Source organism: Vicugna pacos, chromosome 4, assembly GCF_048564905.1.
Source record: "Vicugna pacos chromosome 4, VicPac4, whole genome shotgun sequence".
Taxonomy (NCBI): Eukaryota; Metazoa; Chordata; class Mammalia; order Artiodactyla; family Camelidae; genus Vicugna; species Vicugna pacos.
Window position 1 is genome coordinate 21,369,209 of NC_132990.1, and position 17,717 is coordinate 21,386,925.

At 35.4% G+C, this 17,717-nt stretch overlaps 1 protein-coding gene across 3 annotated transcripts in view; it reads right to left on the reverse strand.

The window, feature by feature from the left end:
- Nucleotides 1–17,717, reverse strand: part of DENND4C (DENN domain containing 4C) — a 94,693-nt gene that overhangs the window by 6,246 nt on the left and 70,730 nt on the right. For 2 of the 3 annotated variants that reach the window (XM_072959344.1, XM_072959345.1), the window contains 10 exons: nucleotides 16,009–16,131; nucleotides 14,953–15,099; nucleotides 11,481–12,643; nucleotides 9,876–10,053; nucleotides 9,080–9,189; nucleotides 8,610–8,785; nucleotides 6,117–6,299; nucleotides 4,964–5,159; nucleotides 2,864–3,109; nucleotides 1,800–1,917 (listed from right to left, as the gene is read on the reverse strand). In XM_072959344.1, the coding sequence (XP_072815445.1) occupies nucleotides 1,800–1,917; nucleotides 2,864–3,109; nucleotides 4,964–5,159; nucleotides 6,117–6,299; nucleotides 8,610–8,785; nucleotides 9,080–9,189; nucleotides 9,876–10,053; nucleotides 11,481–12,643; nucleotides 14,953–15,099; nucleotides 16,009–16,131 (2,640 nt within the window). The remainder of the gene's footprint in view (nucleotides 1–1,799; nucleotides 1,918–2,863; nucleotides 3,110–4,963; nucleotides 5,160–6,116; nucleotides 6,300–8,609; nucleotides 8,786–9,079; nucleotides 9,190–9,875; nucleotides 10,054–11,480; nucleotides 12,644–14,952; nucleotides 15,100–16,008; nucleotides 16,132–17,717) is intronic. The other variant, XM_072959343.1, reaches the window with a different exon arrangement.

Genomic DNA, 17,717 nt, shown 5'->3' on the forward strand with positions numbered 1-17,717 from the left:
GTGATGAGATCATGAAAGCAGAGTCCTCATGAATGGATTAGTGCCCTTAAGGGGGGGGGGGGGCATCAGAAAGATCCCTCACCCCTTCTGCCATGTGGTGATATGAGAAGTCTGCAACCCACATGGGGCCCTCAACTGGCACCCTGGTCTTGGGCTTTCAGTCTCTAGAACTGTGACAAAAATTTTATAAATTAAAAACCTTTTATTAAGCTACCCAGTTTTTTGTTACAGCAGCCCAAACAGATTAAGACTGATCCTTTGTGCCTCTTGAGATGATCATAAAGTATTACACTAATTTATTTTCAAATGCTAAGCCAACACTGCATGCCTGGGATAAACAGCACTTGGTCACCGTGTACAATCCCTTTTCTTTATTGTAGGGTTTGGTTTGTTAGTATTTTGCTGAGGATCTTTATCTCTATTCATAAGCGATACAGATTTTTAGTTTTCCTGTATGGCTTCGGTTTTTGTATCTTTGCAAGAGTGCTCTCAGGCTTGCACTTCTCCACAGTCCGTTCCAAATAAAGTCATTTCCTTTGCGGAGAATTTCAGAGCTCTCTGCTCTTAGAACCTGCCTCTCCCCTGGGCAAAATTCTCAGCCATTGCTCTGGAGCTGGGGCTGGAAACAATTGCCCTTCTCTTAGAACGTACCCCTACCTCGTACTGTTCTCCAGAATTCTATCATTTTATACTTTTAACAGTATATATCAAAATGTTTTTTTCCTTCATATCCTCAACAATACTGTGTTAATTATTAAAACTTTTTGCCATATTGATGTATCTAAGTTTACATTTTCCTTTCTCAAAAAACAAAGCTCTATTTCACTAAATGATAATCAGATTGAACTTTTTCTCTTATGTTTGTGTTATGGACTGAATTATGTGTGCCCAAATCCATATGTTGAAGCTCTAACCCTAAATGTGGTTTTATTTGGAGGTAGAGTCCATAAAGGTAATTAAGGTTAATGAGGTCATGAGGGTGGAGGCCCTAATAATATGTGACTGGTGTCCTTAGAAGAAAAGAGGACACCAGGGAGGCGTAGGCATGCTCGGGTAAAAGGCATCTGCAAGCCAAGGAACGAGGACTCAAGAAAAACCAAAACTGCCAGCACCTTCAGCTTTGACTTCTAGTTTCTAGAACCATGAGAAATAAAAAAAATAGTTGTTTAAGCCACCCATTCTGTGGTGTTCTGTTATGGCAGCCCTAGCAAGAACAGTTTGTATGTGCATTTTAATGTTTCTTCCATGAACTGCCTATTGACATAGTTTGCTCACTTACCTGCTGGGTTGTTGATTCACAGGGCTTCTAAATACCAGATAATACTTTAAACCCTTACAAAAATATGTTCTAAATATAAGACTAAAAATAAAGCCAGAATCTTTGAGACTAGTATCCATACCATTGAAATTATGATCTATACCAAGACACTCACTATACAGAATTTACTCTCCAAACACCTAACCAAATTGGTATTTGACAGATAAATCACCAAAATCACACAAAAAAACTTCAACTCAGCTGGAGACCTGATAAATGGGTCAGTGCAGCAGCAAATAAATTTGAACTAAAATGGAAAAAATCTTAGAGATATGAAAAATGAAAGATTTAAAAATAAAGCAAAATAATTTCTGATCTCCTTAATTCTATTTTTCCTCCATTAGTCCATTCTTCTTTGTTGCTAAATAGTATTCTACTGTGTGGGTGGACTGTGCCATCATTTACTTATACATTCCCGTGTGGATGGATATTTGAGTTGTTTTCAGTTTGAGTCTTTTGTCTTTAACAGTATTCTACTTACTAAAATTCCTCCATGAGACATACAGAGGTTCTCCTGGTTCCTGGTGAAGGTTGATATTATCCCACAACAGCTGAATATACACGAGTTTGCTATCCTGGGACAGGGATGACAGAGGAAGCTAAAAAAGATCAACAGAAAGTATTAGTACCCCAAGCATAATAATACCAGTGAGCCTAGCAAAGCTTGATTATAAAAACAATTTAGTTCTTTCAAGACTGAACCTAAAGTTCTGAGCAAACATTTTAATTTCTACTTATATCTGATTATGAATGTTATTTGAGGTGCATGTTTCTCATTCTGACTCTCAAGGACTGAATGACAACTTGGTAACCAGCACAGCAGCCACATGAAAAGATTACGTTGTGCCTCTGGTGTATGTTTAGGGTGTTGTGGTATCTCAATATTCAGTGTCATAAAATGAGAAGCTTACTGTCTCCAGTGGAATCAGGGATCCCAGCTCAAGGAGAGGAGGAGCTTCAGAGTCACAGAACCAAACTGATCTTGGCCCCCCATCACTTATTATGTATGTGACCTAGCCAAAATAGCCTGTCTAACTTTTGATTATGTCATCTGAAAAATATGGCTAATATGAGTCCTTTAAAGTGAGAATTTCAGCTGGGAATATTGTAATTCAGAATAAATGCTACCTTCTCTAGCTATCCTTGCAATTAGACATGATCATCTAAGTAAGTTCAGGCCAAACAGACACATATGGAAAGATTATGTGCATCTCCAGGAACTGTCCCTAAAGAAAGAGGACATACTCTTCACCATCCATTTTTCTTCTTAACTGCTGGCTGGAATGTGGACGTGATAGCTTGGAGGTAGTCAGTTATCCTGTAGCAGGTGTAAAGCTTGGAAATAAAGGTCATGCACTGCTGAGCAAAAAGAAGGATCTCAAGTCCCTAATATCTATACCATCTCTGGACCACCTATCTAAATTTTTAAGTCAGAAATAACCTATGACTTGTTAAGCCATTATTCTTTACTTCCTGTTACCTGAAATCAAGCCTCATCCTAACCAACCACCAATGTAGTGTTAAGTACAGAAGTTGGTATCCTACCTGTACACCTCCATTACAATGTTCAGATGTGAGGATAAGTCCTGGCAAGTTACTAGGGAGGTCCAAACGTCTGAAGTACCAAACAAGGTTCCAGAAAATGATTGGATGTTGATTGATGAAAGAGGCCGTGTGGATCACCTGATCGCCTTCATTTTCTAGCAAAGACTCAAGTTCTTTACGAAGCACTAGAGGACTCAAGTAGGGCACAGAAACAGGGGTAGGATTGGGTCTTTTTCCTAAAGGATCCTTAAAAAAATAAAAATATAAAAAAGTGAATACTATCTGTTTAATTACATATGTTTCAGAGTAGGTATCCATGAAATTATGCTTCTCTATTCTTTCAAATTCAGCTATTTCAGGGCCATTGCTACATGCAGTAGAACACCCTGATGAAAATCTACAAAAACAAAAAATACTTAATCATAAATATCCTTAAGTTAAATGATTACAAATGAAAATTATTAATCCATATACTAGACCCTATTTTAAACATGAGTTTATCACATTAAGAGCAATAGCCTATGTATGATTGATTTTTCCTTTTCAATTTTTAAAGAACTATTTGCATTTCTGATGTTTTATGATGCCAAAAAATATGGGACTTTATTTTCCTCCCAGAACTCTTAACAGATGAGCCACTTTTTTGTGTTATATCTAACTTGTTTTTACATTTGATTGCAACAAAAACTATAATGTAGTTAAAGAGCAACTCTATAAATGAAATGAAACAATGAATGAAAAACATACCCAACCTAGATTTTGTAAGTTGTGTATATTATAGAATAAAATGTTAATGACCAACTGATTAATGAGTATCCATAGCGCCCAGATTGAGGTCTCCAAATACTGTTTCCCTCTAAAAGGAACCAAGGTTTCTTAAAGAAATAGCTGATTCTAGGTTTAGAGAAAGAAATATATAACATGAGCATGAAACATCTTAGAAGAAAGCAAGGAAGCTTTAAAAAAAAATTACAGAAAGGGTACTAAAGTTGTGTCGAAAGGGCTAAGGCACCAACCTGCAGAAACTTCTAGCTGAGCACAGATGGAGTAATATAAGCTTCCACTAGGCCAACAACAGCAGTAGATGTAGACATAACTGTTTAAGTCAGTGAGCTCATAAAGACATGCTACTGCTTCAGATAACTGATCACCTTGGAGAATGCTAGGAACTCAACTTGTTACTTTGAAAATTGGTAAATAAAAGGAAAAATATATCAAACATTTATCTTGCCTTTCCAATATAAAGTGCATCTTTGGAAAACCAGACAGAAGACATGGGGGAAGTTTCTCTTTATAGATGTATTCCATATAATAAAGAAGATGACACAATTAGACTATCATCATTTTATAGCTCTATATGGATAACCTGAGGCATTACTAGCTACTAACATCACAAAGATAGTTCATGCCTCCTACTGCAGGGACATACCAGCACTGATGAAGCTGTCCTACAAAAATAAACCAACGAGCAAGATGGAACAAAAAAACCCCTGAATCTGATCAAGCTTCTAGCTGCAATTACCAATTTATGGGGTTATAATCAACAAACTGCAATGAAAAAAAAGTGTCTACAGATTTAAAAAGACAAAAAAACCACATCAACCAATTACAAAGCGTGGACCTTATTTGATCCTGATTTATCAAACCACTAAACATACACATACTTGACATTTTTGAGACAATCAGAAATTTGAACAAAGACTGAATAATTTACCATTATTTGTTATTTTGGGGGCCCTGATAATAGCATTGTATTTTTATGAGTCATCTTTTAGAGATAAATACTGAGATATTTATAAATGGAATGTATGTGGTTTGAAATTGGCTTCAAACAGATGTAAGAAACAAGTGAATGAGGGTATACAAGAAATATGAATGGTCGTAAGTTAAAAATTACTGAAGCTATATGATGGGTCAAAGGGACTCATACTCTTATTTTTTTTTATATATTTGAAGTTTTAAAAAAATTTTATAAACATACAAAGAACTTTTAATTGTCACTTTTCACATGAGTAAAATAAACCTACTACAGAAGAATTATGTGCTGTTTTCATAAACACTTAAATGAACACACAGTATAAATATAACCTCGTTACATACCAAGACTTCCTGCAGACTGTTCGGAAGACTAACTGTTGAAATGCCACGAGATGGTCGCTGGGAAAAGTCCATATTTTGTAAGGGACCTCCAACACTGTGACTTCGAGTCAAAGATACATTTCGTTTTGATAAACTATTAGGTACAGGTGAAATTTTCATACTTTGGACATCTCCACTGGTTTTCATTATTTCATCACTTAAAAAAAATGAAGAGATGCTGTGTTTAGATTGTGTGAAACAATCAATCTGTAGAGTTAAGAGTATTTTCTACAATGAATTCTACTGAATATATCTGAGAAGAATCAGCACCACTGTAGAAAAATTAAAATTTCTTCAGGCATTTTTGTGAGACTGGTCAGAATAACGGGATGCAGTGAATGACTCTGGTGAAGGGAGGGAAGAGCATATATGGTAGATAACAGGTACTATTTTTTAAAATTATTTTTTAAATTTTTGGTGTTTTTTTGAGGGGGAGGTAATTAGATTTATTTATTTATTTTAATGGAGGAACTGGGGATTGAACCCAGGACCTTGTGCATGCTAAATATGTGCTCTACCACTTGAGCTATACCCTCCCCTGATAATAGGTACTATTTTAAAAAGATTACATGCCCATTCAGTTGTTCTGTTAAAACATTATTTCATCTTTATTAAACAAAATCACCTAGAAGTATGTATAATACATTCAAATATGTAATGTGAGTTCATTGAAAAGTATCTAATCTCTACCAGGCCATGATCCACCTAAGGCCAGAAGGCAGATTTTATGTATTTTAATTTTTTACTGTTCAGCATAATGTTTAGGATACAACAGGCTCTCAAAAAATGTTTGATTCAATATTTAAGAGTAAAAAGTATACTTCATAGTAAAGAAAATATGTCTGGAAACTGGCAATGACTACAATAAAGGGGAGAATACTTTTTTACTGTTGACAAGTTCATTTTGTAAAAGACCACTGTAAAACATTACACATAGGTTTTAAAATGGTTTATCATCAGATTCAGTCATTAGATATTTAAATAATATATGGTAGTAACAATTTAAGGTTAAAATTTTGAAAATGTCAAAACGTATGCCTATATAAGCCAGGTCACCTTTAAGTTTTCACAAGGGTACAATTTATTATGAAGGGTTCTCTATACCCTCTGGTACCTTGATTCAACTGAAGAGCTTGTTTCTTCAGTTATGGTCTGGTTATGTTTTGGGAACTCCATAAAGCTGATCAAGTCAGGTTCTGCTGAACTGGATATGGGTTTCTGTTCCAAAGGTGCACTTGTCAATGGAATGCTGCCACTCTGTAAACTGCCACCAGAGGTACTTGGTTTCATAAAAAAGCTAAATATGGATCAGTCCAAAAAAAAAAAAAAAGCCTTTAAAAGCCCTAGAAGCCTCTAAATTTCATCATATTTACAATCATTCTATGGTAAAACAGCCAACAATAAGTTATACAAATCCACAGAAATACTGTCCATTTCAAACACACACACTCCTGCTCTCATTCTCTCATCCAAAACTTTACAAATGAAGAGACCTAGAGAAGGTCATTACAGTCCAATATAAGGTCCCTTCAGCTTTTGAGAAACTCTAAAGATAAAGCTATGAAGGAAGATGGAAAGCAAAATATTTCACTAATTTTCTTAGTTAAAAAATCCCAGCATTTTAATATGTATTAACCTGTAATTGTTTATAATGCCCTTTTCACCCTTATAAATCTCTGTTTTTGTCTCTAGTCATTTCCACTCCCCTCTATTCTTTATTTTACTTTCATCTCATTTCTCTCCCTCTCCTTCTGGGTGGGGATGGGGTGAGGGCTGGCCCTTGCAAGGGACATTAAGAGAACTTCCTGAGGTAATAGTAATGTTCTGTATCTTGATAAGGGTTTGGTTTGCACAAAGGTATGAATTCACTCTTCAAATAGTCCATTTAAGATTTGTACATTTTACTGGATGTACATTTAACATGAAAGAAAAAACCTGTAAATACTTAACTCCAGCTAATGATATGAATGCTGAAGTCTACGGGGGGAAAGTGTATTAAATGTCTACATTTTATTTTAAATGAATAAAAATATAGGACGGATTGGTAGGTGGATGAAGGGACAGATGGGTGATAAAGCAAGCAGAGAAAAACATTACTGTAGAATGTAGGGATGGAATATTTGGGTGTTACTGTAAAAGAAAAAATCTTTAAACTTGGCCTTAAGTTTGAAATTTTCCATAATGACATAATGGGGTGGAAAATCAATAATGCTCCTTTATATCCAATTTGAAAATATAAAATAAGCTCTTTCCCACAATAGCTTAAGGAATATAATTAACTCAACAAAAAAGTACAAACCTTATGGAGAATAATTAAAAATTCTTAACAAAAGACATAAAAGAAGATCTAAAAAATGGAGATATATACTATGCTCACTGATAGAAGAATTTATATTGAAAACATCCATTTTCCCCAAATTAATCTATAAATCTAATTTGATTCCATGAAAACTCCAGGCAAATTTTTTTAAGAAGTCAGTTACTCTAAAGTTTTATATTAAAAAATAAGCAACTATAAGAAAAAAAATTCCACAAGGGGGAACTTACCCTACCAATCAGATATAATATAAAAACAAAGGAATAAAAATGATACAGTATTGACAAAAAGAACAGAATACAGAACCAGAGCAAGGTATATACAGAAACTTGATATACGATAAAGGCTGACACTCCATATCAATGAAAGGATGAAAAACTGGCTCATTATATGAAGAAAAATAAAGCTGGATCTCTATCATCATATGCAAAGGTGAGATGGATTAAAGACCTAAATAAAACTGGTAAAATATAAAGCTAACAGAACAACGTTCAAGAGAAAATTTTCATGTCCTGCAGATGGGACACAACTTTAAAACAGGATTCCAAAAGCACAAATCATAAGGTGGAAAATTAATGAATGATAACATCAAAATTAATTTCTCTTTAAAGAATTCATACCAAGAATATTCAAGACAAAGATCAACAAGAAAAAGAAAACAATACAAAAATTGGCAAAGGGGGGACTGATGTCAGCAAAATGGAGCAGGTAGCAAAGCTACTTTGTCTCACCTCTTCAATCTACAACCAGTAAAACTATCAAAATCCCAAGGACATTTTTCACACAAATAGAACAAAAAATTTATTTGGAACCACTGAAGACCCCAAAGAGCCAAAGCAATACTGAGAAGAAAGAACAAAGCTGGTCATTTCACTGTAGAGAGCATCACATAAAAGGGCAACAAGTAATAAGAGTTGAAGACCCCTTTTTCTTGGGGGGGGGAGGGAGGCTTTCAAAAGACATAATTAAGGTCACTGAGGCAGAAAGATTAAAATAATGACTAACACTAGAGTTCTGAATTATCTATAATAATTTATAGTAATTATATAACCTATATAAAAAATATAATCTATAAAGCTTAGCTCTAAGAATTAACTACAACTGGTAATCATTTATTAAATAAAGTGGAAAAGCAGCCTCCTACATTACTAGTATTTTCTACTCAAATAGTGAAAGTGAAGGGGCCAGGAAAGGAACACCTGGAGCATACCATGACTACTTCACTCTTCCCCCAGGAGTCATGCCCAGGAGGGGGCACTTACCTCTTAAGGGAGCTTTTACAATACTAACCTTGCAGAGCCTCTCAAGTCTTTAAATTCTATATTGAGAAGAGGCAAAAAGTTGCTTTTACAGAAGGGACAGGTGGTATTCAAGTTTGAGTCATCTGCTGTCCATCCAGCCATAATTTCTTCATCATAAACTAAAGCTCCACAAGCCCTGCACTGTGAACAACTTGACATCAGCACCTAAGAACAGAACGTGCATACGCTGAGCTCCTCCACGGTGAAAATCCGCCATCTTCCCAAGACGAACACAGAATTTTATTTATTTTGTTTATAAATTTGGAAATAACAGCTGAATTACTTTATAGGTAAACCTACCAGTTTATTGCCTTGCTTACATAAGCTATCAAACAAATTCAGCAAAATGACTTATTTTACTATTCTGTCCACAAAGATACTGTATATTTCTGTTACATGACACTCTGAAATATAAATGTTTCCAGCCACTTTATCATGGGTGGAATACAGAACTTTTACCTCCATTGCACAGTTCTGATAGATGCTAGACATGCTGGTGTTTTGAGAAGACCCATGGTCTGACTTTTCAAAGTCCTGCCCTTTTATGCCTCTTGGAAATGGAAGTTCACCTAGAGAGAAGTAAACATCATAACACATTATGTATGAAAATACCCTTATTCTTCAGAAATGCTTATTTAGAGAGAAGTATTATGAAGCCTGCATTTTTCAAATGGCTTAGTATAGAAATGTACACAGAGAGAAAGTTAACAATAGTTAACTAAAACTAGGTGAAGAATATATGAATGTACACTATATGATTCTTTCAACTTTTCAGGACATTTGAAATTTTTCATAATAGAAAGTTGGAGAAAATGAATAAAATTACAATTTAAAAAGTTAACACACAACTAGGAAATTTCAGTTGTACAGCCTAGGGACTCTCACATTGTGGTAAACATCTAATTCATCTAGAGAGTTGGTCAAAAGTATATTCTTAAGGTCCCATCCCACAGATTCTGTCTCAAAAGTTTTAGCCTAGGACTTAAATATTTGTATATATTTTTAAACAAAATTTCCAAGTGATTTTGTTACACACTGAAGTTCAACAACTAATGATAGAATCCACAAACATAGACAGCTAAAAATAAACTCAGTAGGTGACTTGTAGATCACATAAAATAACAGTGATAGTGTGGTGTGGGTATATTAAAAATCTATTAGACCATCTCAACAAATGGGGCTTACTGTGTGTGTGGTGCAGGAAGGAAAAAGTATGGACATATAAACTAGAAGAAAGGACAATCCTTCCCCTTACCTGGTGAGTAATGCAGTTTTCCCGCATCTCCACTGCTGCTGCTACTGCCAAGGCTTGTGTTGCTCTGGGTAAGTTCACTGGGGACCAACCCTGAGATGCTTGTGTTAGGTGATATATTCTCCCCCAAAAGATGGTCTTCAAGGCCTGCTGGGAAGCTGTAATCTCTATTCGTTTCCTCCTTTAATTAAAGAGAATAAAATCCCACATACATAAATAATACTTTTCCAATGAAAATATATTCACTCTACCCTTTCCTGAATTAAATTCCTTTAACGGTAGAGCTCGGTGGTAGAATGCACGCTTAGCATGCATGAGATTCGATCCCCAGTAGCTCCTCCAAATATAAATAAATAAATAAACCTAATTACCTCCCCCTCATAAAATAAACAAAAAACCCCAAACCAAACAAACAAAAAACACAATGAGGTGTCACCTCACACCTGTCAGAATGGCTATCATCAAATAGCAAATGTTGGAGAGGATGTGAAGAAAAGGGAACCCTAGTACACTGTTGGTGGAAATGTAAATTGGTACAGCCACTATGGATAATAGTAAGGAGGTTCCTTAAAAAGTTGAAAATACTTACCATATATGATCCAGCAATCCCACTCAAAACACTAATTTGAATAGATATATGCACCCCAATGTTCACAGTAACACTATTTACAACAGCCAAGACATGGAAGTAACCCAAGTGCTCATCAACAGACAATTGGCATAAGAAGATGTGATATACCACTACTAACCCCAACACACGCACACAGGAATATTACTCAGCCATAAAAAGAATAAACTTTGCCATTTGCAGCAACATGGATGGACCTAGAGAATATTATGCTAAGTCAAGTCAGTCAGACAGAGAAAGACAAATGCTATATAATATCATTCATATGTGTAATCTAAAAAATAAAACAAATAAATGCATATACAAAACAAAAACATACTCAGAGAAATAGGAAACAAACTTACAGTTACCAAAGAGGGGGAGAGGGACAAATTAGGGCCATGGGATCAACAGATACAAACTACTATACAGAAAATAGATAAGCAACAGGGATTTACTGTATAGCACAGGGAATTATACCCAATATTCTGTAATAATTTATAATGGAATATAATCTGCAAAAAACTAAATCACTATACTGTACTTGAAACTAACACAACACTGTAAACCAATAGTACTTCAATCAAAAAAAAAAACACCAGTTTTTGTTATCCAGTATGAAATCTATCAGTTAAGCTGTAGGATGATTTCACATATATTAAAGAGATAACACAGGAGAAAGTTACTTCTAAAGTGAAGGGCTATGCCAACTATAACATGGCATAACTATTAATTCAAACATTAATCATTAGTTCTTTCAAAGAAATAGACTAAACATGTTAGTTTAGATTGATCTATAGAATTATAAAGTGGTCCTGATATTCTATTTCATCATTAATTTCCTTAAATTTATATTCATGTTCGTCGTTTCAAGAAAAACAGGATATGTGTAACATTTTAAAATGTAAGAGTTACCAGAAAACTCTAAGTAATAATTTATATATAAAAAATACTCTAAACAATCCAGTGGCAGACAGATGACACACATAAAACATTCTTACCTCGTCATCGGAGTAGTTGTAGGCAGACGCTACAGCTACCCACATCTTACTGGCTACTGTTGCTGCTTGTTTCATACCAGATTTTAGCACATCCATCTTGGGCCCTGAGAGTATATTGTCCAGCTTCAACCCTGACAAAGAATTTACCACAGAACCCAAGGAACCATGTGGTGAAGAACGGACCAGTGCGGATAAAGAAGTTGAACGTTCCTTATGACCTCGAGAGGGAGTCTGCGGCTTGAAACGACCAGTGAAAGTTTTAGACCTAGACACTGCAGGGGAGCTTTTTTCACTTTCAGGACTTTCCTGTGCTGGTGGACCATGATCTAAAGGGAGGCTTGATCTCCTCTCCAAAGGGTGAATCAGTGCAGTGGTAGTGCCAGGCTCTCTGTTTCCCTCTCCATGTAACTCCATGCTTGAAGACTTGCTACCCAGGGGGCTCTTTAGATTCATATAGCTTTTGATTTCATCAGCCAGATTACGTGCAATAACTGGAGAAAACAACTTATCTTCTGAATCAGGAGTTTTTTCTCCTATACATTCAGTGGCTAAAAGCGACAAAGGATCTAGTCCAGTTTCCACATCTTCCCTCTCAACAGCTTTAGCAACACCATATAAACTACTTCTCTTGTTTACTAGATCTTTGGATCCTGCTTTCAAGTCTCTGGACTGACTGCCATCATGTTGTAGGCCGTCATACGTATCGTCTGTCACAGAAGTTTTAGCTACATTTTCATCAACCACAGGTTCTATGAGCTCTTGGCTTTCCTCAAGCATCTCTAATACCGTTGAAGATCTGTGCTCAGAATCCCGACTGCTTTCAGACACACAGGTCCTAGTGTCAGCCAGATGACAGCCAGCACTCTCAAAGCTATGCATTCTTGCAGCATGAGGCGGAGAAGCCTTAGGACTCGTCAGTGCTGCTGTGAGAATCTTGGCATCTGCTCCCATCATCATAGCCACTTCACTTGAATTCAAATCCAAACTGCTCTTCTTAAGCAACATTCCTGCTCGACTTTCAGAACTGAAACTACAACTTCTCTCTGGAAAATGCTTTTGTCTTTTTTCTCCTCTATCACCATTCTTCTTCAGACTGGTAATTTCACTAAAGACTACATCTTCAGTTGGATCTTGAGTAGAAAACAGCACATTAGAGGTACTACCTAAAAAGAGAAAGTATATTAAAAATAAATCTCTATTTTCTGATGTAACTTTTATAAAACTGTTTATTTTCTAATTTTCAAAAGTGACATATACTCAAAAAAGATTCAGAAAGTTTACATGATATTCAAAAAAAGTACCAAAAAACTCCAACTCTGCCTCTCAGAGGTAACATTTTAATGTACAATCTGCCTTTCATTGTCTATGCATATATACACACATTTTAAGAAAAGATCATTCAATATATGCTGTATATACTTGTACTGCTCACTAAAAGATATCACATTTATCAATAAATATACATCTACAAACATGTCTTACATTTTAAGGGTTTTATATTCAATTTAAGAGAGATATTCTGTGTTAAACAGTAAATTTAAAAAAGAAATAATCTCTTTGATCTCAGGTTTCATAGATTTAATTCAACAAGTATTTACCAGAATCTACCCTGCATAAAGCAAATTCATAATCATGGAGAAATTAAACATTTGCTATAGCCAAAGCCTTACTTCTCCAAAGTAAAATAACTGCCCCAAAGTAAAAGAATCTAGAATGGAGTGCTTAGAATTGGCAAATCCCAAGAAGCCTGATAAAATCTGAGTAGCCAAAACTTTTTAAGACACATTCATTTCTTCAACAAGTATTTGAACATCTACTAGCATTCACTATGCGAGGTGCTAGGAATACAATGGAGAATAAAATGGACATGATCCCAGCCCTCAGAGGTCAATCCTGTTTAATCAAGAGTAACAAAAATTATGCTGTAGGAACCTCTCCTGGCTTTGGGGGATGCAGGCAGTCTTTAACTCTTTGCTACAACGTAATTTTTTCCACCAAGCCAAGACCAAAAGCTGTTTCCTATTTGCATCAATATCAGAACTTAAGTCTAACCAATCATATTTAGGATTCTCATTTGTTTTTAAAAAAAGCCTAATAACCTAGGAGTTTTGGGGAGAAAGCCGTCTTTTTTCAATCTTCCAAACTGATTTCAAGCTTCTTTTTAATACTCCAAATTGGTATCTACTAGTAATCACAATCATTCCAACTAAACAGAATGATAAGCATTTAGAGATAGTCTTAAAGCTTTCAGGATTTAAATTAGTGGATTTTATAGCTCCAAAGTTTGTACCTGCTTTGAAAACTTCTACCCATACTTGAGAAAAAGATCTTTGCAAATTGACTGGTTCTCATATTGTTTCCAGAAATTTAGTGACACATTTTATTCAATTTTAAAATAAAACTGTTTGATATATCAGTAAAAGACCCATTACCACCTCCTCCTTTCTTAATAGAATAAATCTTCCTATATCAAGATGTAACATGGAAATAAAATGAATAAAATGGGAAGGAAACACACCAGTCCCCAGACCATGTCCATTTCAACATTCTGAGAGTCTAAACCCTGATGAAGAAAACTCTGTCCTTCTCCTTTTCATTCTTTCCTTTTTTTCTTTTTAACCTATCAATAGGTTGGGAAAACAGGATACAGAACATATATATCAATTATTTTTTCAAAGAAACTTTGGCTCCACCTCTTGAGCAAACTACCTCCCACCCTCCCGCAAAAGAACTGGATTTGGTAACATAACTACCAAAAACAAGAAAAAAAAAGACTATAGGAATAAGCACTTACAGACAAGACAGGGACTTCAGGGAACGTAACTGCAGCTACTACTAACAAAGGACCAACTTCATTGTCTTTTAAAATCATATACTCAGATTTATGCCTTAAGGGTACTTGGGAGGCCTACAACATAACTGAAAGCATGGGAGTCACACACAACCGAGTTATTCATTACAAATACTTCATCACAAATAAAAAGTGGTTCAGGGTACTTATAATAATTGGGCCAAAATTAAATGATCCATTAGTATTTTTTGCGTAGAACGTAGTGACGTGAATCTTTTTCTTCCATTTCCCTTCAGTCACAAGAATAACCCTGCCACAAAGAAGCCCCCGATTGTGTGGTCACAGCACTGCCTCTCTGTCCTGGATGGGTACAGGAGGGCTGCCCTGCAATCCTCTCATTATCAACCGTGAGAAAGAGGGATCGACCGGAGAACAGGCACTGCCCCAAGAAAAGGTATTCCACATAACAACTAAACATACTTAATATTCTTCTTTTTAACAATTAAATATCTTTAAATAACTATTTTAATTTTTTCTTTAGCCTGTTTCTAGGATTCAGCTTACTTCTGGCTCTTCAGCATATTCATTACAATTAAGTCAGCAATTTAATGTAATTAAAGATACACGGCTACCTACAGAAGCCTATTTTACATATTTAATGAGTAGTATGTAAAGACTCACCAGTGCTACTTTTCCTGCCGTTGACGTCAAATATACCAGATGGAACTTTCACAATACTGCTGCCCCACGCAGGAGGTTCAGTGGGACTCTGTGCCTCTGCACTAGGTTGTGAATGTTTGGCCACAACAGCAGAGACATCACACACCTCTGGGAAAAAATATTTGGACGTTATCATTCCTATTTTTGCCACTGTTGAACAGAAACCAAAATATACCTATATATACATATAGATAGATAGATAGAGATATATACTGTGTGTGGTTTTTCCTCCAAGTGGGGATGCATACATGACTATTTTATTGCTGATTTATTCTGCTCTGTTTTATACCATAAATGTTGCCAGTACTGACTGAAATAAATATTTTATTTCAGCATTCATAATCCTAACTAGAGCATTCTTGAGTGAATAAATTAGGGCTTTTGCCTTCAATTATACTTCTCATCACTTGTCAAGTAGAAGAGGGGCTGGCGTCTGCATAATTCTGGAGCATAAAGTAAGTGGCCTCCATAAAGAAAGTGCACTTTTGTGTAAGAGGATAGGAAGAACATCTTATTACCATGAAGCCAAAATACTCCTCCATATTTCCGTAAAATGATCACTACAAATCATTTCTACCTCAATGAGTCCCTTAAAAAAAAAAAAAAAGGAAAACTACACAGCCTATATTGGAACCTACCAATGAAAAATATTCACTTAGTTATTTGAAGGACCTCTAATGAAAGAGCATTTGAAAATAAAAGGGGCGCTGGAATACAAGTCCGATGACTCACAGTTTGGTCCTGGTTCTGTCACAAAGCAGTTATGTCACACCAGCAAATGAATTCCCCAATGGGGTGCTATTTCCTGCAAAACTGAGGGCTCACCTACAGAATCTCTGAAAGTCTCTTAATTAAATTCTAAAATTCAGAGACTACCAAAATCTACCACATATAACAGAGTACATAATATCTAATAAGCCCAGAACTTACATTTCTAGAAATTATCACCAAAATTATCAAATAAGACTTTTAATTAAGGTATTTTTAAAGTAAAGCTAGTAAATATCAGTACTTAACCGTCTGTTTGCACTTTTGTTTTAGTTATCGCTTCTCTTGATATTTGTTCTTGAGGCACATGAATTTCTGCATCATCTTTTATAAGTTCATCCTTAGACCCATAGCCTTGGTCAGACTGACCACCTGTTAAAAAGAATGCAAGCTTACATATAAATGCTTTCATGTATTTATAACCCAGCTATAAAAACGTCAAAGAACTTTCCACCAATCTACACAATTAAACGTATAGAAAAAGAAGAGAAGAAAGCTCACGAAGCACACAAAACATTTTAAAACAAGAAGCAAAGGCCAGTAGAAACAGAAACATCAAAGACTAAAAATCATAATGCACTTGGAAGCATTGAATCTTAATTTCCTCATCTGTAAATTAATAGGTTTGGATATAATATTTTGGAAGTTTCTTTTGGAATACTTCCATAGAATGCTCCTTTTGTGTACAAAAGAAGAAGAATTTAAAAAAAATCTGCATACTTTTGCAAAAGGAAATGCAAGAATAATAAACTAGAAAATAATAAAACTGGTTAACTACCAGAGACGGAGGAAAACAGAATGGGATAAAGAGAGAGGAAACTTTTCTAAATATGGCTTATTGAATTGTTTTCATTTTTGGAAATGTATCAACTTCTACATATTCAGAAAATTAAATCAACAGAACTGGAGGTGGGGGTGTAACTAAAATTGAGTGTAAACAGAAACAAATGAAATCAACCATATATGAATAACATAACCACACTGAAAGGATAGGAAAGGACTAATTCCAGTAACTTCAACATATTATTTTAAGTATATACCTTAAGTCTGAGGGTAACAGTCAAATCCTTAACTCCTTAGGACGTCTGTTTCTCACAGGGGAATCGGTGTAGCAATTCTAAAATTATTTTATGTGTACTGTAGGACCCAGCAAATGAGTAAATATAATGGTGTTGGAAGCCAAGATTCTTATTACGGAATAAGAGAGATTTTTAAAGAATGAAATGAAGGTAGGCAAAGAAAAACCTGTAGGGATGATTTGGAATTACAGGTATTTCTAAAATAAATATACATATTTTCTACTTCTGCTGAAAAAGTCTAGAACAATAACACTCTAGCGGCGGCAAGCATTCCTAGAGCCCAGATCTTGGTTTCTAAAATCTACTGTCCATTAACAGGAATCTGGGGTGTTTGAAGAAATGACTGATTCCAGAGCTCAGGCAGAAAAGGTACAATAATGAGCCAGGAACATTTTGTTATGCAAGAAAGAAGGTGCTCAAAAAGATGAATAACACACAATAGAAGAATGCCATCTTATACACGTGAGGAGAGGACAGAGTTGGCAAAATCACTACTTACAACCATCATAGTAAAGACTGGTCTAGGCAAGAAGCATGCTAAATTTAAAAGAAGATACTGCGGAGTCTCAGAGTGTCTCCTCACAGATAGCTTATTATCTGCAAGGGGATAAATAGTAACTAGTAGAAACCAAATACTGACAGCAGGTGATCAAAACATCACCAGTGAGGGGCAGACAGACACTGTGTGCCTCTGGGATGTTACCATCTCAGAAGGACATAGCACCATTGTTGTAGCAGAGCCATGGATGCATAACCTAATCTAATCACAAGGAAACATCAGACAAATTCAAATTTGAGAGCATTCCACAAAATAATTAGACTTATTCTTCAAAAAGGTCAAGGTCATGAAAGACAAAGAAAAGGTGAGGAACTATGCCA